This window comes from Seriola aureovittata, chromosome 8, assembly GCF_021018895.1.
Source record: "Seriola aureovittata isolate HTS-2021-v1 ecotype China chromosome 8, ASM2101889v1, whole genome shotgun sequence".
NCBI classification, from domain to species: domain Eukaryota; kingdom Metazoa; phylum Chordata; class Actinopteri; order Carangiformes; family Carangidae; genus Seriola; species Seriola aureovittata.
In genome coordinates, this window is record NC_079371.1 from 5129674 (window position 1) to 5150343 (window position 20670).

At 39.7% G+C, this 20670-nt stretch overlaps 3 protein-coding genes across 3 annotated transcripts; 2 read left to right on the forward strand and 1 right to left on the reverse strand.

Annotated features, from left to right (window-relative positions):
• Positions 1–518: 518 nt before the first annotated feature.
• leprotl1 (leptin receptor overlapping transcript like 1) lies at positions 519–7457 on the reverse strand. Its single transcript, XM_056383420.1, has 4 exons — positions 7352–7457; positions 6635–6710; positions 5378–5564; positions 519–4212 (listed from the first exon to the last, which is right to left on the reverse strand). Exons 1-4 carry the CDS (start codon positions 7365–7367, stop codon positions 4096–4098), a joined length of 396 nt encoding a protein of 131 aa, XP_056239395.1. The 5' UTR covers positions 7368–7457; the 3' UTR covers positions 519–4095.
• Positions 7458–8396: 939 nt separating this feature from the next.
• On the forward strand, positions 8397–18126 carry srp72 (signal recognition particle 72). The gene is made up of 19 exons (XM_056382697.1): positions 8397–8527; positions 9829–9949; positions 10438–10558; positions 10815–10958; positions 11113–11224; positions 11316–11347; positions 11543–11667; positions 11903–11960; positions 12132–12263; positions 12385–12513; positions 12678–12750; positions 13092–13156; positions 13338–13433; positions 14009–14112; positions 14342–14419; positions 14930–15067; positions 15242–15279; positions 15437–15596; positions 16279–18126. The coding sequence occupies exons 1-19, from the start codon at positions 8428–8430 to the stop codon at positions 16457–16459; spliced, it is 2007 nt and encodes a 668-aa protein (XP_056238672.1). The 5' UTR covers positions 8397–8427; the 3' UTR covers positions 16460–18126.
• An 851-nt stretch (positions 18127–18977) lies between these two features.
• Positions 18978–20232, forward strand: LOC130173425 (snRNA-activating protein complex subunit 1-like). The gene has a single exon (XM_056382698.1). It carries the CDS (start codon positions 18978–18980, stop codon positions 20061–20063), a length of 1086 nt encoding a protein of 361 aa, XP_056238673.1. The 3' UTR covers positions 20064–20232.
• The last annotated feature ends 438 nt before the right edge of the window (positions 20233–20670 follow it).

The following is a 20670-nucleotide window of genomic DNA, read 5'->3' on the forward strand; positions in this document are numbered from 1 at the left end:
ATGGCAAAAAAAAATACAGGATACTGGCTACTGAAATATTACCATCGATATTAACACATGAGGCTGGTATCCAGGGACTTTGCCCAAAGAAACAAATATCAGTAACTTCCTGCCAGTAAAAGTGAAAACTAGAAAAATAGGGTTTTATATAATAGAAACCACAAGGATTATGACTTTAAAAATATTATTTTAAATTAGACTAAAACCTCCGCTATAACTGAAGTGTCAGTTCATTCACTTTAAGCTGACTTCCCTTCAGTAAAAGACTTCCGATTGTTTAAAATGCCGTCTCCCTCCTCGACACAAAGAGATATTTTGACTCTGTTTTTCTGTCTAGAAAAGATTCACCCGAGGGCACTGAGTGCTGCTCGACAACAACACAAACTAACTAGGCCAAGGCAGATGATATCGGTGAATCTTATTTCCTGTGAAGCCTTGTAAAATGAGTTGGGGACCGAAGTGTATCTGATGCGGGCTCCCCAGCAGAGTGAATGCATTTGTAGTGAACAGACAAAGGAGAGGATGTTCAAAAATGGCGTTTATTTAAAAAAAGAAAACCCACCATGCTGACTTCTGCCTCGTTAACACAAAGTTGTAGATAGAAAATGGCGTTGGACATTGACACAAACCGTCCCATAAAATAAATAAATACAATATCACCCCCCTCCTCCTCATCCTCCTCCTCCTCCAAAAAACAAAATGTAACATCCGTCTTAAAACAGAAACAGAGAGGTACCCATCCCACAGCTACACACCAGGCTCTGTCACATCAGGGAGTTAACAGCAGAAAACAGAAAGTCAACAGAACTTTTGACAAATTTAGCTTAAAATTCATACAGACGTTCAAGCCTCAGGAACACAATGTGGAGTCACCCTGCTCGTCAAACCACAGTCAGGCTTTCCGACGACCACCAGAGGGCAAATCTACTGTTAAAAGCATTTTCTTTAGATTCAAAGTGGTGTCACATAATAACATGCACAGATCATGTCAGTAGTTTTCAACATTAGGTATTTTTTTGTTTTCTTTTTACATATGTTTTCAACAGAAAGTGAAAAGCAGCCATCACTGTGGTGCTTTTAATACAATCAGTGCCTTCACTGAGGTTGTGATCTCTGGAAGAGTCAGGTACAGGTGGAGTGTTGGATCCAGTTTGTAGCGTTGTCCGTTCATATTCTGAACCACGGGTTCCTTCATCAGATTTCTATAGCTTTTCTCCTTTTGAAAGCCTTTCTAATTTATGCAGGAAATACTGTAACATTTGTGTTGGACATTAGACGTGCACCTTTTTGTTAAAGTTCACTTGAAAGGAATAGTATGAGATTTTGGCAAAAACGTTAATTTGTTTTTGCCTTTTTCTGAGAGTTACATGAGAAGACAGATGTTGGTGCTGGAGCCAGGAGGCGATTAGCTTAGCATAAAGACTGGTAGCAGGGAAAAACTAAAAGTCTTACTCACTTCAAAGTTAAAAAAAAAAACATCTACCAACATCTCTAAACGCCACCATTTAACAAGTAACTTCATTTAAAACATACACAAACAGAAATATAGAGTTTCTTGTTTTAGAAGGAGTTATGTGTTTTAACTTCTTGAAAAACAACAGTTTATCCAGAACTTTATAGTTAAAGCATTTAACTCCCGTTAAACCACAAAATGCTGTTTTTACACTTCTGTCTGTGTCCGTATTCAACAAATGAGATAAATATTGTTAATTAGTGAACTTTAGAGGTGTTGGTAGGAATACTGACAAACTGACAGAGCCAGATGTTTCCCCCTGTTTGTGTGTTTATGCTAATGTAAGCTAATCGCCTCCTCGCTCTAGCTCCATATGTAATGTGTAGACATCTACCTCTCTACTAAACTTGTGAAATATTCCTTTCAAGCAAGATTTATTAAACGCATGTTTGGTTTTAAGATCAATAAAAAAGGGGCTGAAAATAAAAATGTTACTGTTAGTGTGGGACAAAATGTGTGAATACTATGAGCTTCAGACTTTGCCTTTTTCACAATACATAACTTCCATTGGAAATCTGCTGTGTATGGAAATCCATGGTAGAAAATACCTTCAAGGCAAATACATAATGACTATAAAGCTACAATAATTAGTCACTGAATTGATTTAAAAAATGAATAATTTAAGACTTTTTTCAAGCAACATTTTCAAAAATTTGACTCTTCCATTTTCCATGGGACAATTGGCTGCTTTTCTTTGTCCTAACTTAAATATTTTGGGGGCTGGACTGATGTTTCTGATGTTGTATGGACCACATGATCAATCAATAAATCAAAAAAGAAATAACTGGCAGATTAGTCAATGATGAACGTAATAATCAAATGACTAAAACCTTTTACTCTTGGAATGATGGGACAAAATTAAATGTAAAAACATCATTCAAGAAAAAAGAAATGCTAACTTTTATCTTCCAGAGAGCACATTTTCAAACAGCGCCATCCACAGGGAAAAAAAGACAACAAAATCAACATGTAACAGGAAATGTTCGACACTCCACTCTCCATCCAACACACCAGTGCTTAAACGAGGCAGCAGATGCTTAACTCCTTGTTTAGCTACGGCTAATGCAGTTAAACATAACAGCAAACCGACTGCTGATCCCAGAGCTGTAACAGATTACAATGACCAACATAAACATTTCCTTCACACAGGCTGGAGAACAAAGAAAAACGTCAACATTAAAAGAAAAAGAAATCATAAAACATAACTTGTGTTTGTATCCTGGAAATGCTGGTGTGAGGAAATGCAACAGCATGTGTGTGTGTGTGTGTGTGTGTGTGTGTGTGTGTGTGTACCAAATCTGGACCCAATGTGCTTAATTAACACCAAGCATAGTGTCTGGATTCTTTTACATTGAAGGAGTCAGAACAAAGCAGTCACATTTAAAAGCTTAACGGCTGTTAGTGACTGACCAGGCGTTGTTTATAAGTAGCCCAGGTCTTACTGTAGCTTGGCTGCTGTCCTCAAGCTAATCCTACGCTAGCTGCCGGCTACTACAGGCTTTTCATGCTTTCTTGACCTGACGAGGCGAGCCTAACCCATACGTACAGTGAGGTAAGAGCTATCAGTTGCTAAACAAAATGGTGAATAAGCAGCCTGCATCCAGTTGGCACCTGGGAAATCACAGAGTCAGGTTAATTTGATCTCTGCGGTGGTGGTCAAGGTGTTCGAATGAATCCTCATGAGTTGAGGGAGGAAACAAACACTTCTGAAAACTACCTCCTTATTTTGTGTGATGAGAAACAGAAAGACAGATCCCATAGCTGGAGAGACAGCTGATTTAAATCACATTTACACATTAAAAGGGTTTGAAAGGTGTGTAAGGATGGTGGCAGTAACAGCCCAGTTCTTTCACAAACACACTGATCATCTAGATTTGTTTCACAGCTTAGTGATTACATTTTTAGTTTAGTTTTACATTAGCAAAAAGCTGACAACAACATCTGCACTCTATCAGCTGAATTTCTTACCCTTTAATGTGAGAACAGTTTCAAATCAATTGAAATTAAAATGGAGCCTTTCATAAGAGGCGGTGAAATCTGAGCTCATACTGTGCAGATCTTCCATCAGCTTTCTGTTGATTTACTCTCAACTCGCTCGTATAGAAAAAGCTTCTTCACAGAATTCTCAGAGTAACTGGAAAAAAAGGAGGCCGATCAACCTTGACCGTGTCCTTTTGGTCAGATTAAATCTTCTTAGACATTCAATTGGATTTTTTTTTGTTCAACATATTTTCACAGATAACACAAGCAGTTGTTCACCATCGCCTGGGTTACAACGCTTGAAATGAAAGCGGACAAACGGATGGAGAAAACTCACAAACACAGAAGTCAGAGAGCAAAACTTCAAATGAGGAAAAAATCCAACTGAAAGTCAGCATTTTCCATCCCACTAGTGTCAGTTCAGTACGATGCAGGCGGTAAAAAAAGAAAAGAAAAACAAAGTATTGCACGGGTTTGGTGTGAGTCTATTGATGGGCGGTCATCATATAAATAACAACAACAAGAACCAAACAATAATACCATAATAATAATGCTAATAAAAACAGTTCAGACTAAGGTCTCCCACTCCCACCTCTGCTGTTTTACCACTGCTGCCAACTGAAGTCGTCGTTGGATCCGAAGACGAGGAAGAAGCCCAGAATGGTCCCGAAGATGACTACATTACCCGTTAGCACGAGCGCACACGCCCCCCAGGCGATCTGTAAACCAACACATTAATAAATAATTTGTTCATTAATAATAATTAGGCCAAGCTCTAGTGGTGTCGACAACAACGGTTTAGAGAATCACAGTCTACACGCCACTCTACACTTATATATTGAGGGGAGGATAACAGGACGGGACGTTAACAGCAGCCACAGGTGATATACTCATTGTGTCCTGGGCTGCAGCTGGAGATCTGTCTTGTCTGTCAGCCCCTCTACACGGTAACAAGACATCATTTTTACAATTGCTGTATTTTTTTTTCTTCCTCTAAATGGTGGACCATTACAAATTACCACATCTGCTTGCTCCATTACAAACAGCCACAGTCCATTAATCTGCTGCTGGACTTTTGACTGTCTTTACATCCAGAACTAAACCTGCTGGGGAAGCTGTGTTAAGGCTATGGCTCAGAAAAGCTTTATTAACTATACTTTGTTTTTTTACATTCTCATATATCATTTATATATATGAGAATGTAAAAAAAAAAATCTTGTTATCTAACTTCATTGCGCACTAGAGGTAAATGATGCTGTTGTGGCGAGAAGTCAAAAAAGTATTTTAAAAATTATGTTAATTTTGTTTCCTGTCCTTACTATGCATGATGATCATACTGTAAAAGAGGGGAAACAGAAACAAGCTCAGACTCCGGCCTAATGAGGGAAAAACGACAGCCTAAGACATCTGGAAGAGAGTTTTAATTTGGATTGATACTGCAATTTACGAAATTTCTGGCAAAAAAAACATAATGTTCAAGTGAGTCAGAATATGAGTGGAGACAGTTAAATAACGGTTGTGTATGAACAGAATACTGAAAGTGAAACTCACTTTTGAAGTTTCACAAATCCAGCCAACACTTTATACTCACAGCGTTATGAAAAGTGACAGATTAAAATGTGACGTTCCATGTTCTTTATGTTATGAAAGTTGAATTCTTTTAAGATGTGTGATGATAATAATAATAATGGTCAGTACTTATTTTAATATTCCATCAAGTACCTTTACTTACTAAAAGTCTTATTTGTTTTCATTGTGACTTATGGTCTATTTACATTACTGCGAACACAGCACACGGCTATCTAGCGACATGTTTGAGGGTCCTGTCCCTCAGTTTGGGACAACTACTCTACATCAGCACAAAACTAAGCTACTATAACTCACAACTTCAGCTCTTGCGAAGACAATGGGCAGGCCGAAGGCTGAAATGACTATGCCCGTCGTGAGGAAGATGGCCAGCTCTTTGCAGGCGTTACTGGCCGAGTCTGTGTCGTCGACCACCCTCCGCGAGATGCAGTAAGGGATGGGAGAGAGGATGTAGAAGAAGAGGAGGAACAAAGGCCAGTATTTGCTGCAGAGATGGAAAAAGAGAAAAAGATAAATACCCAGATGTTGTGATGATGAAGTCTACTTAAGGATGAAGGAACAAACACTGTTCATTTCATGTGGACAAGCATGCGTTATACACATGTTAGTTTTTGGCTGACACTTATACAGATACCAGCTTATCTACAAAAAGCTAAAACTGGCTGATAATATCAGTCAGGCTGTACTAATAATCACGTATTGATTTTCTAAATGCCTTCCTTTTCTACACTCTGCTGGTCTGAGGCTGTCATTTAGTATCCTGATAATGGCTGAGAGGAAAATGATATTAGATTACAAGAACCAGATCTTTTGGCCGAGCTCGTTCCCCACATGCAGGGACTGAAAAACCTTGTCACAGCTGATTTGAATAAGCAAGTCAGCCGTATCTAACTATGCTTGAATGGCGTTGCATGCTGCAAATACACAAATGCAAAGTTAATGATGCTTCTTTTTATTCTAATGTTAAGACGTGTTCATTTAGTTCATTTTATGTGATATCCAAATAAACTTAAGTTCATGCTCACTCTTTTTCTCTTCCTATCTCTTTCTCCCTCCAAATCCCTGATGCTGTTGGAGGGTCTGAGTTTTTTGTTTAAGTCCCTCAACAGTAGAAGAAAAAAAGATTTGGTTTTACTCTTACTTCACTGTGATGTTTGAGATTCACAGGTACAAGAGGGAAGGTCTCTCTGTGCTCACCTTAACTTGAAACTTGAATCCTTCACTGCATATACACTAAGAATTGACTTTTCAGAGGAGTAGGAGATATCTTGTGTCCAACATATTTCCATATTCATAGATACTGGATTGTTGAATGAGGGAGAACAATGTGGAAAACCCATACCACACATAAAATGTGATTTGAGGCTGAGTGTTTTTATATTTTCAAGAGGATATTTTAAAGTAGACTGTCCGCAAGTCCAGCCGTGCTTTTAAAGCTCTAAACCTGTGATGGGATCACCCAAAGTTCACCTCAGTGCCAAGCGTTAATAATGTCCTTCACAGAGGCACACACACAGACAGACAGGCTCCTAGGTGTGTGATGGTGGTACTTACTCATACACAGGGAGGGCACATCCTAGCATGAGGAACATGAGGCCAATGGCCCCTCCAAAGGACAAGCTGATGAGAGCTGCAGGACAGACAGAGGGGAGGATCAGCATGGACAAAGCCACATACCCTCCGTGTGATACTGTGCATGTGTGGCCCCAAGACCCTCAACAGTCTCATCGCAGCAGCAGGGCCCCTGGCTACCGTGACTATCATGTGATGAATCAGCTGATTTCACGTATAACAGCTTTATCAGCAGTGTAAGCCGCGTTATTAGGGCTTCGCGTTAAACTCTGGAAGCAATACAGTCCATGTGGTTGTTTGTTAACAGCAATTTAATCCACTTGCAACAAGCACAGCATCTCAATCAGCAACTGAAGTTAATGTGCAGCTAGCGTTAGCATTGTAACGGTAACTACTACGTTGTTATACTATTAAAAAGGAATGACGTTAAACACGGTTTAATAATGTAACGTTACATGTTGCCTAGCAAACACATGTATTAAATTGTGTTGTTAAAGCAGGCTGGTCAAAAGAGTGCAGGTTAATCAGCTAGCTAATGCTAACGACTGTATTGGCCCTGCGGCTGTCTACTTCTACCATTAGCTCGCTGGACATGGAAAACGCGTCCATGTACATTCGGGATATTTTAACGCAGTTACACGAACTAAGTCCGGTTTTAGAGACCTTTTCTCAAGGACACAAAAGGTGGAAATTGCTAACCTTTAATCCCAGCCATTTCTCCTGGACAAAAGCTTGACACACAGCCTTGGTGAATGACAACAGTGCCCCCTCCCCGGCTCAGAGTCCGACTCTGAAACCACCAACAGCCCCGCTGCCTTCACGTGCTACGACGAAAACAGGAATTACGAGATCTTCATACAGGCAGAACCAAATAAAAAAATTGGTTAATGTGAATTAGATCCGTGCGTGAAGTATAATTCTTCTCCAGTTGTTCGCGTTGTATAATGAAAAATGCCAACTTAAGGGGTATTGCCTAATATCATTGTCATTATCAATACCATTGTGTTCATTTGGTGGTCTGTGGTAAAAAAGTCATTCAAAACTTTTATTCAAAACTATTAATTTGTTTAGTTCAGTTTTTTAATGTAAAATCGTAATTGCAAAATATAATAGGGACAGAGGATCAAGTACAATATTTCTATCTAAAATATAGTTGAGCATACGTGTCAAATAAATAAATAAATAATAAAAATTAAAAAACCCAATTAAATTCAATTGCCTTTTGTGGATTTTTGGAGTGAAAAGAACTAAATGCAACTCTTGCAGCAAGCAGAAATTAAAATATTAATGCACTTTTTATTTCATGAAATGAAAAAAAAAACAGTAATAGTGGCATATACAAAAGTTTGGGCACCTTTCTACTTTACTCTTCTACTAAATCTTTCTACTTAATTACTCAGAACTTCATTAACTTGTTACGCTTTCATTAACAGATTAAGGTAAATGGTCTGGATAAATAATTATCACTGAGGCTGCATTGTACGAGGCCCAGATTTCTGTGCTCAGCCACTGGCACTCATTAATTGCTCCAGCTCAACGAAGTTGCCTGCTACGCTTTTTTTAATTGGACTGTGAAGGCATCATTTGTCTGCGTCACTGCTGAATTAAAAACAACACATATTTTCAAAAATATTAACGTTTTATTAACATTTGAACAACCTCGTAGATCATCACAGATCTTCAGTTTGTATTTTGATTATGTTAAAAATGTAATCTTGTTAACCCGGATGTGTACCTTCTTATTCCGCCGATCTGAGAGAATCCATTCAGCCAAGATGGCGAGCGGAGGGCTGTCCGTGGCTTCGCTGTGGACCGAAGTGAACCGCTGCGGACAGAATGGAGACTACACAAGAGCCCTGAAAGCTCTGACAAAAAGTAGGAAACTGTGTTTGTTAATGGTACTCTCAAATAGAGCCAGAGCTGCGGTCAAACAGCAGATGGACGGTGCTTTTCTCGGGGCTCCGCTTAGCGGGGTCCACAGGGCCAGCTGTTAGCCTGTGACTAAGCTAGCGGCCGTTAGACAGCTGCTTGTCAGATGTCCCAAACGTCGACCAAGCTTTTTATACTAAACTACTGCTTATAACAGTGTACACAAGGGATGTAGCTACAAATCAAGCTGGTGTCTGATTGTTTTATGTGATTATTAAGAAATTACATTTGCCCCAGAAATGTGCCGTCCTCCTCCGACCACTGACGTGTCCCTAGCCTGACAGCTAACTTCTCATGGTTGGCAGCTGATCGGCTTTCAACCAGGTGTTCACACATCAGTAGAAACGCTTATACGGCTCATAATTATCTTTTTTAGACAGTTAGACGTGTGGTTTTTATGTTTCCGTTAATTAGACGACGCTGTAGTTTATTACAGATACGACAGTAAAAGGAAATCTCCATGTCAATACTGATTGACCGATTCACTCGTTTTTTTTTGCACCGCTTACTGAAGGGGTGTTAAACATAACGCTAACAGGTAGTTAAAGCTTCAACACTGTTTAATAGCCACTTTAAGATATATGAATTCTTTATTCTGCCTCTGACAACACAAAAAAGTGCACTTTTTATTGCTTTTTTTCCCATGCAGACCACATCAGACCAGCACTAGATCCAAAACCAGTATATTTTGTCCACATTTCTCCAGAGAGGCTAAAGATGGTTTAAAACTTAGTTTCAGATTCTACACAATAAAGAGCACTTTCAGATTTCCCACCGTCTAGATCACTTAAGACCAGGTCTAGATAAACAACTGCTATGCATAGACTTTGGGAAATCTGGACTAGATTAACACATGGAGTGTAAAGACCAATGAAAACGCAGTCTCAGGTTTGTGAAACCTTTTGTGAAAACAGAAAAGTGGTGATTTCTCAAAGTCAAAAAGTTTTTAATTCTGTTCACGTACTACCTTGTCAAGACTGTTGTGGCAAAACTAAAAGCAGTGCAAATGTCTTTTTTGCTTTCATAATTAAAATAAAGGTTTTACAAATTACAAATGAAAGTATTAAGGCTTTAAATTGGATGTCTAACACCCTTTCACAACAATAAGTGGTGCAAAAAACAATATAGGTAACTTTAGTTAGTACTTAACTGTGGAATCGGAAGCTAACCTCAGTGTTGTGTGTTTCCAAATTGTGTGTTTTGATACTGATGGCTTTGCAATGTGTGTGTTTTCTCTTCTGTCACAGTTTTGCATGAAAACAGAGACGATGTGACGGCCCTTCACTGTAAAATAGTTTGCCTTGTTCAGAACGGCAGCTTCAAAGAGGCTCTGAATGTCATGAACACCCATTCAAAAGTGCTCGGCAGGTAAACGACACACTGCCTTTAACTTCTACCTGTACTGTCTGGTAAGCTGAAGCAAACAGCTGGGAAACTTCTTTTTGACAATTCATTGATGATGATTGACAATCTTGTACAGAAGCAGAGATACAGCTGTGATAACAGAGCTGAACAAAACTGTATTGAATTTTACTATTAAAATAACTGTTAATAATTGTTGCAAACATGAAATTAAACTGGGAACATGTTAAATATAAGTGACGATGAAGTGCTTTATAGACTAGAAGTAAAATCATAAAGTCAATGTTGTGATGAGCAGGTAGTTAGTAGAAATGTTTGAAAATCAGTGATATGATAAATGACATTTGACGCTGTTATCGACACTTAAACTGTTTCATATACAACTTTTGCGATGCTTGTTTCATGCTTTGCACATTAAACTCATATTATTTGCGATATGGCTTGTGGTTGACAGTATTTCCACATTGAAATGATTTTTATTTTCTCTCTCTCAGTGAGGTTGTGTTTGAGAAGGCGTACTGCGAGTATCGGCTGAACAGAGTGGAAAGTGCCCTGAAGACCATTGAAGGTGCTCCTGAGCAGACGGACAAGCTGAAGGAGCTTTATGGTCAAGTGGTGAGGCTTTTCAACCATTAACCAAATTATAATATTACTGGATGCATTGGTTTGGTAGACTGTATATGTTTGAGACCGATTGGATGGACGGACAGTGTTCCTGCCCACCTCAGTGTTGGTTTAGAAGCATGAAGATATAGAAAATACAAAATCTCTACACTCTCAACAAGACCCTTTCTAATCACCCTGTCGTGTTTAGCTCCCATTCTTCTGACAGAGCAGAGACCTCTGCTGACTTAGATTTGTTATTTTCTAGTTGTACAGACTGGAGCGCTACGATGACTGCAAGTCCGTCTACACAGACCTGATCAGGAACTCTCAGGATGAGTACGAGGAGGAGAGGAAGACCAACCTGGCTGCTGTGGTGGCTGCAATGAGTCAGTGGGAGAAGGCCCCGTTGGTAAACACTCTTCTCCAAAATTCACAGTTTAAGGCTTTTTGGGTGACATATAGTTACGTCTGTCTTTTAAACTGATGCTCTTCTGACGCAAACTTAAGCTGACTGCAGAAGAATTAAAAATCCTTTACACTTATGTTTTCCTTCCCCACTGCAGGAAGATCTTGGTCTTCCCGAGTCAACGTATGAGCTGTGTTACAATGCTGCCTGCGCTCTGATTGGCCAAGGACAGCTGACAGAGGCCTTTAATAAACTACAACAAGCAGAGGGTCAGTGTCTGTCCTTCTCCCTTTCCTTTCAAGTAATTTTTTTTTTTGTCCTTTTCTTGATTTGGTATTAACTGGTTGTTTTCTTTTTCAGAGCTTTGCAGAGTCTCACTGGTGGATGATTCTGTAAGTGTTCATTTTGTTTTTCCAAAACACTGAAGCATCATGAAGCAAGTCGCATCCATTTTTTCAGAAAGTATTTAATTGTAGATATAGAATAATGAGTTTGCATCCTTTACTTCCCAATGTATTCTCTCTAGTCCCTGGCTCTAAACTTTTCCTGGGATAATCACTGTCACTGCTGCTTTTGTTTCTTTGCAGGATGTAACTGAAGAAGACATCGAGTCGGAGCTGGCTGTCATCCATTCTCAGATGGCGTACGTCATGCAGTTACAAGGTCGGACAGATGAGGCGCTGCAGCTCTATAACCAGGTCATCAAGCTCAAGTAAGTCCAGGGTCCACAAACATCAAATTTAGTCCCAAAGCTGCTGATGGAAATATAGATGAAGGGAACATGACGCAGGTTGAAAGGATGTTGTCATATTACAGTTTGAATTTGTGTTGTGACGGCACTTAAGTACATTTCTGCAAGATATAAAGGAAATTGTTTCGACAAGCGTTCCAAAGGCCATACACAAGTTTGTTTATCTGTAATTTGTAAGTAATTGTTTTATTTTCAGGCCGTCAGATGTGGGGCTGCTTGCTGTGACTGCCAACAATATCATCACAATAAACAAGGTGGGTGGAAGGCAAGCTGACCAACTTTAGTGTTTAATTATTTAATTAGCAGTGTGAATGAACAACAAACCTTATTGAATTTAGTCTTTGCCAAGTACCAACGAGCCAAATAAAACTTAACTCCAGCTGGAGCAAACGATGATTTCATTAACGCTGTGTCTGTTCCTTCAGGACCAAAACGTGTTTGACTCCAAGAAAAAGGTGAAACTCACGAATGCTGAAGGTGTTGAATACAAGCTGGCCAAGAAACAGCTGCAGGCCATCGACTTCAACAAAGCTCTCCTGGCCATGTACACAAATCAGGTAAAAGCTATAACAAAAAAAAAAAACAAACGGTTGTGATTCAGAGGAAGAAGGTGCAGAAATGGCGGATTTTCCCCAGAATCACTTGAGTTATTTTTACATTGCTGTTTGTGATTAACAGGCTGACCAGTGCAGGAAACTGTCATCCAGTCTTCAGTCTCAGAACCCGGGTCACCCACGGCCGGTCCTCATCCAGGTCGCTCAGCTGTGCAGGGAGAAGCAGCACAGCAGAGCCATAGAGCTGCTCCAGGTACAGATGACAGACGCTGCCTGTGTTTGGTCTTTTTAAGCACGATTCTATAAAAAGTGTTTTTTAATGAAAAGTGATGCAGATAATGATGCATTCAGTGTGTGCATTCAGTAATTTATATTTTCAAGGACCATGCTATAACTATCTGGCCCTGTGTTTTCCAGCAATTCTCAGATCAACATCCAGAGAGTGCGTCTGGCATCAAACTGACAATGGCACAACTCTATTTAATACAAGGTACTGGCTTGTTTTTTTTGTTTTTTTTTTACATGGATTGTTCAGACAGCCCCATCCTCTCTTAGCACAGAAAATGTTCCAGCTCCCTGTAGTAAACACATGACTGTCTCAGTCAAATGAAGACATATTTTACCTTTTAACTGTGCGGTTTATTCAGCTGTTGTTAAAATGTTTTCACATTATCATCTTTGAGCCTAAAACCCATAAACAAGAATAAAGTACAACTTCTTAGTGTGTTGTGATTTTAATTTTAATCATCTATCATCAATTGGATCGTGGGCCTTTTTGTTATTGTGTGTGGGGACTTAAAGGATGAAGAGTTTCGTTCTCTTGATCCTCAGGTCACGTAACAAAAGCCTGTGATGTCCTGAGGTCCATTGAAGAGTTCAAGCACAAATCGGGGATGGTGAGTCTGAAAAGAAAACTTACTGGAGTTGTCCACAACTGATTTTTGACCCGTTTGGTTACGACAGTGTTGTCTCTTTCCATGATGTTTGGTTATTTCTTGCTTAAGTTGTGTCACCTGACCTCAGCAGCTCGTGTTAATGTCGTACTCTAATAACTTTGCTGTGGCTTTGACTCCTCAGGTTTCAGCTCTGGTAACGATGTACTCCCACGAAGAAGACATCGACAGCGCCATTGATATTTTCAAACAAGCTATTGGGCACTACCAGTCTGAACAGGTTTGTGTCCAGTGTTTTTATTTATTTATTTTTATAGCAGATTTAACGTGCAGCTGAACAACACAGGGTAGGAATCACGTTTGTTTGAATAATTATATCATAAAGAATTATTTCTGAACAATATTTGATTATAATAAGGAGTTATTCTAGCCCATACTGTTGCACTGGTTTTCCATCATACTTTGGCTGTGAAACTGGAATAAAATTGCTTCCAACGTGATCTTAAATTTAACTTGGTGAACCCTGCACCAGCCTGAGTGGTGAATTTTATATTTCAGGGATGTTTTGAATGAACTGAAAAACAACTGGGTAGAATCTCAAAAATGATTCACAAAACATCCAGGGAGGAAACGGTGCGACTTTTTATTTTATTGACGAGCTATGATAATGCAGAGCAGAGCAAAGATGACAAGATATTATTTTTTTTTAAATGAATCCTGCAGATCACCATGTTTAGTTAAAGCTGTGGGTAATAATGTGGTTTTGACAAAAGACAAGCAACACATAAATTAGTCTCTGATAACCTGAACATGTTTCACACTGTGTAATGTTCCTGTTCTTTTTCTCCTCCACAGCCCGGATCTGCAGCACACTTGGCTCTGGTACGAGAAGCTGCTAATTTCAAACTGAAGTATGGACGGAAAAAAGAAGCCATTAGTGATCTGGAGCAGCTGTGGAAGTGAGTTACAGTCCTCCACAGTTCAACATGTGTGGGGAGTATCTGGGGTGAAAAAAAAACATAATGTTTATCTCTGAGCTGCTGATTCTGCTTTTTGTTCACTCCTCTTGCCAGGACGATGTCGAGTAGCTCAAATATTTATTCCATTCTCAAACAGCTTGATATTATCTCCTTTCTTCCTTTACAGCAATGAAGCTTCTTTTTCAATTTTATTTTTTCTTGAAAACAGGCAAAACACTAACGACATCCACACACTGGCACAACTCATCTCGGCGTACTCTCTGGTGGACACAGATAAAGCCAAATCGTATCCTTTCCTACTGAAAAGGCTGAAATGGGAGACACGAGGGCCGAGACATTAGCTGACTAATCAATGAGCTGCTCACCAGAAAATGAACAGGCAACCCTTTTTTTATTCTCGATCAGGTGTTTAATGCCAAAGATTCTCCGACTGTAGCTTCTCAAGTGTGAGGATTTCCTGCCTTTTCTCTGTTATTTATGAACGTCTTTGTTGTTTTGAATTGACGAACAGATGAAACAAGGAATTTTAAGACACTACTTTGGGCTCTGAGAATATATATAAATATATATATATATATATATATATTCTGCCATTTTTTTACATTGAATAGACAAAATGATCATCATCAGAATGATTGATTGAGACAACTGGTGGATTAATTGATAATGAAAATAAACATTCCTAATTATATTAATGCAAAAGAGCCAAGAAAGGTGAGCATGGCTGGGACAACTGGAAAAGGGACCGCGTGTAAAATGCCACTGCTGAAATGGTTCCTTAGCATTTCCTCTCCAGCCTCAGCAAGCACCTCCCGTCCGCAGACACCATGTCTTTCAACGTGGACGTGGACGAGCTGGAGAACTCCCACGGAGCCACATACGTCAGGAAAAAAGCTGCTAAAGTCACGGGAGAAAATCTGCCCAAAGAACAAGGGTAAAACCTCCATTACTCTCAGCCTTACACACCGGCTTCATGATGCTCTGAGCTTTTTCTGATTTTCAATAAAAACATCTTTAGTTGGAAGATTTACTGATCAGCTCTGGAAGAATGAGCCTAAGTGGGTGCACGACTCCTTCATATTTACTTGTGTCTGCGTTTCTTTTACAGCCAAGGAGAGATCAAGAAGAAGAAGAAGAAAAAGAAAGGTATGTCACATGCACCAGGTCCCTTTTTAGATAAATGTTTTATCCTTTGAGGTGATAAAATCTTTCATGTTTACTCTTAAAGAGAATTTAGGAGGTAGTTGTCTACCAGCTGAGCTGAGTGCTGCTTTTCACTGATGCCGCTTCATCTTCATTTTAGGCAAATTACCCAAGAACTATGACCCCAAAGCGACTCCTGACCCCGAGAGGTGGCTGCCCATGAGGGAGCGTACCTACTACAGAGGCAAGAAGAAGGGGAAGAAGAAGGAGCAGATAGGAAAAGGCACACAGGGAGCGACGGCAGGAGCTTCAGCTGAGCTGTGAGTAAAGTCCAGTCACAATACTGTGTACATGTGCACGTCACCTGCGAGGAGAGCTGTCTGGGTGCAATTTCCTATAATAGAAGCTTAGTAATCAGCACCTCTAATAGAGGAAAAGCACCTGAGATTGTCCTCTTAGTTTCCTTGCCAATGAATCCTCAGTGGAGATCACAGCCTATGTTGTGGTGTGGCCAAAGTCAAAATTATTCTCAGTCTCACCCGAAGGAGAAATCTGCTAACACTCTCTGGATTACTTCACCACCAGTCAATGTCACCTTTGCTGTTTAAAATATAAAATATCAGTTTTCAAAATGTGCCTTTTAGACTTTCAACAGAATCACACAAGGGAATCGTATTTTTTGGCTAGATACATTAGCTACTAGGCCGCCTCTAACTATAGACATAATGACAATACTGATGAAACAGGTAAAATGTACATTAAAAACTAAATTAAACTGCAAAAATAACAAAAATGACGGATTAAGCTTCTTGGTTGTGAAGATTTTATCATATATTATTATAAATTGAACATAGAGAAATATAAATCTAAGGAGAACACTCTTCACACTTTTCCTCTGCAGCAGTAAACATGTAACATGAGCCATCAGAGACTCCTGTAAACTACTACCTTGGTGCTTTGAGAACAATCTTTGACAGGGTTTTGGTTCTCCCTCTGTTCCAGGGATGCCAGTAAGACAGCCAGTAGCCCCCCTACCTCCCCAAGACCAGGGTCTGCATCCGGCTCATCTGCAGCCCCCAGCAGCAACGTGGTCCCCCCGCGACAGCAGAAACCCGCAGCCTCGGGGGCTACTCGCAAGAAGGCGCCACAGAAGAAGAAGAAAGGCGGGAAAGGAGGCTGGTAGTCTGGCCACAGGATCCACCGACTTGTGTGGCTGAGAAATCACCAGGAAATCATAAACTCTTTTTTTTTTTTTTTTTTTTTTTTTTTTGTTTTTTGTTTTTTTTATGTTTCAAGGTTAATTTTAATTTTGTTGTGGCCATTCATTTAAACATGTGAAACCAAAATCTCCCCTTTGTGCTACAATTTTTAAAAGGCAGTTCCACTGAAATTAACCTTTTTGTTGCTCTTCAAAAGCAGATGTTTTTTATTTTTGGTTCAAGTTAAATGGACAGAAGAAAACTTTACTAAAGTCACTTAACTGCTTCCACAGGCAGGAAATTAGCTTTTTATGTGTAATCACTTAGTGTTCAGAGATCAAATTAAATTTTACTCGTACTGTATAGCCCAGTATCACTAATCACTCATTTGCCTCAAGAGGGTTAGCCATGTGCACAGCATTGCAACACCCTCTGTCTTTAAACAGTCAAATCAGACGAGGAGAAACTCGCCCAGTTTTCCTGATGCATCGAGAAAAACTCTGAGGAGTTTCTTTCTCAGCTCGTACACGGTGAAGATCTTCACTCGTCTGGATCAGTTGCTCTTGAAGTTCTGGAAACTTAACTGTCAGCCAGCTTCTCCTCCAGATCCTGCATCAGCTGCTGCATCTCATTCAGTTTTTCTACCTGTGACTAATAGCTGTTAGGGAGCTCGAATTATATAGATATTGAGAATACTGCTGAAACACCCCCAGCTGTGCACTAATCTCCATAAGAGTACCATCCTGTTTGGATGTTTCTACAGCCTCCAACTGCTGATCCTCTCTCATCCTCCCTCTCTGCACTCTCCTCAAGCTGCTTCACCACCTTATCTGGAAGAGTCTGAAACGAGCTCCCTCTGTTTCGCTGTTTCTGTTTCTGCTGTCAGGTCTTTATTCAGATTGCCCACTGTTCCACCCACTCCATCAGATTTCCTGGGGCTTTGTCGTCTCGCCGTCTTGAGCTTGGCGTTCTCATCGAACACAACATTCAGCTCTTCTTTTTTTGGAGATTGCACAGTCTGTGTTTTTTAATCATCAATAGCTACATGTATATTGGAGAATGCATTTTTGCATATTTTTGTATCAGAATCACACACCGCTCTCCCCTTTTTTTAAAGTGTCGTCTTGTATATGTTAGTATAGTGTATGCAATGAGCCACTTTGCTGAACTTTTACATTTTTTATTTAGTAATAAAGAAAGCGAATTTAATGTCATCTTTGGACTGAATTTATCTTGATACTGTTGAGTCAGTAATTTAAAAAAAAAAAAAAAAAAAAAAATCATCAGTTAAGGACATTTTGGGAAAACAGCTGCTTTTGCAAAGTAACTTAAAGTTTTTGTTTTGTTTTTTTTGAGAATTGCCTTTAATATTTCCTGGGTCTTGAGTATTTGGATGTCTGCATCATGTTTTCTTTAAATTGTCCCTTTACTATCAGTAAGCTGATCATCAACCACTGGGCATTGGATGCAACGTTAAAGTATATTTATTTTTGAATCCCTGTGTTGGTCTAAATTCAAGCAAAAGAGGATTTTAATTCCTGAGTTTAATTCTGTCAGATGCATGTTTTAGGAAATGAGAAAGAAAGAGACTATTTTGGCCAAACAGGTGTCCCATTTTGTTAAGTCTTAATAAAACTCTTATCAACAGCGACTCAAGACTCCTGTGTTACTTGGAACAATATTTGATGCTCAATAATGTTGATGTTGCACTTGTTTAGTATCAAGCCCAATCTGCAGGATACTGTAGGTTTTTACATATGAGTCTTACCATTGTTGTCTGAATTACAGTCTGATAAGACTATATTCCTCTGTGAAGCCCTAGGATTTTTAAACCTCTCTCAATATGGATCTGGCTTTCAAAATAAAATATAATTATTAAATTAAATTATAATTCTGAAAAGAAAAATGAAGTAATGCATTTCTGTATTCATCATATCACCAACTAAGCTGAATTTTAGGTTAAACCTTACAGGCTGCCCATACTACAATAAGCAGGGTGCTTATCCATTGTAGTTTTCTGCTGTATAAAGATAATATGAGCTATACCTGTAAGTTATGACTAAATCTAATAGGATAGTGTTGAAGTTGTGCTCTGCCCTCATCAGCTGATTTTCAGTTTTCTGCAGCAGGTGAAACAGTCTTCATTATTTTTCTGACAAATTAATCTGCTTTCATTAAATGGTTTAACGTTTACATAAATCATTTTAAAGCAATTTAACTCCAATGCCAGACAGGTTTTATGGAGTCATTTTGACTGAGGGTGAATCCCTGTTTTCCATTTACAGGATATTATTAATCATGTGCACTATTTTTTTTTTTCTAACTTGACCCTGTGGGGACCTGTAGTAGCATGTAGGTGAAAAAAAAATCATTGGCAGCTGCATTGATGAGTTAATTGCCATAATTAACCCCACCGAGCCTCACCTGCCTTGATTCAGACTCCTGACAAGCAGTTTTGTCGGCTTTTGTCTCAGAACTCTGAAGTTGTGTTTTGTGGACAGGATGCCTCGTCAGCCGCCCATTTACTCGGATTTCTACTACCATCCTCTGACAGAAGATGTGGAGGAACTGCTGGCTCGTTTCCAGCAGACTGAATCAGTGAGATACGCTGTGTTTTCTGCTATTTGGAGGGAGATGGGCTTCTCAGATGTCTTTCTAGGGATTCCACATGTGGGTGAGATGAAGAGATTCTGCAGGATAACAATAGCCACGGCCATGAAGTACTTCCTGCCGCCATACAGCTACCAAATTAGAGTAGGAGGCTTGTATTTGATGTTTGGTTTTTACAACACACAACTTGCCATTTCACCTGTGAAGATTAGACTCGCTCTGAAGGACTGGAATCAAGTTCAGAAGTTTATAAAAGATTCTGTGCAAGCCGGGCATCACGATGTGCTTTATATCTATCATAAGCTTGTTGCAACCAAAGCCATGGACTACACCGCCATGCCACATTTCCTCACCTTCCAAAAGCAGAGGAAACCCAAGAAGGAATCTGTCTGCGCAGAGTTTCTAGGGAGGACTACAGCTGTGCAGGATTTCATCTCTTCAAACATCATGGAGGAAGTGACCAATATGCAGAGCCAGTACGAGAAGCTGAAGGAGGCCACGGGTGAGGTCAGCTGCAAGGTCACCATGACCCACCGAGACTTTGTCTCCCGCATAAGAGGCTGCATGTCGGAGTTCATTACGTGGCAGCAGAGGGCTTTCTCACAAGGTAATAAAGACAAGAACGCTGGAGATGATGAGGAGAAGCCGGCTGAAGATCAGCACAGCAGCAGCACCAGGGCCAAGCTTCTGTCCTCCATCAAGGACAAGAGCTACAGCAACTTCCAAGAGGCGTCCAAGTCCCGGAGGCACCGCAAGGCTGAGACGGTGGACGCGACCAGCTCGGGAGCAGAGCTGGTCCAGGAGACTGTGACTGTTCGGAAAAAGAAGAGGCCTCCATCACTGAGAGCCCGGACCTGGAAGAGCCTCAGGGTGACGGAGGAGGAGAGCAAGCTCCAGGCCTGGCTCCTGAGTGTTCCTGAGAAGCAGGAGAGGGTCCCTGTGAAGAGGAACAACCAGGTAGCACCTTTCAGACCATGATGGGAAGGGAGGAGGACTTTCAGGTTCAACATAGTTCACTTCATTTGGGAAAAGACATTTTAATTTGATGAACAGTTAGATTTGAGCTGAACTCTACTCATTATGTCTCTGTTTAGTAAAGTCAAGTTAATTAATACAATTTAACTGGAACCCTTTCATTTGTAAATAAATGTACTGATCTGCTCATAAACTGTCTCTCATTCTTATTTACCACTGATTACTCACAATTTCAAACCAAAAGATGGATCTGTTGTCTGCACTGAAAAGAGCAGCTCCACTGCTTGTGGTAAACTTACATGTTATTCTTTTCTTTGGATTACACAGACACAGATCTAAATTAAAGAATCCAATAAAGCGAAACTGATAACTGGAGAATCACAAAAAAAATGTAGCTTTGCATGCAAGTAGAGCTGCAAAAACAATCATTTTATTTATTGGTTATTCACAAAGGTGACATCCTCAAATTACTTTTTTTTGTTTGTTTGTTTTTGTTTTGTTTTTTTAGTCCAAATATTCACCAATAACCAATTTACAGAGATATAAACAAAGAAAAGTAGTTAATACTCTTTTCTTGTTTTGCCATTTTCTTTAAACAAGTCCCCAAATG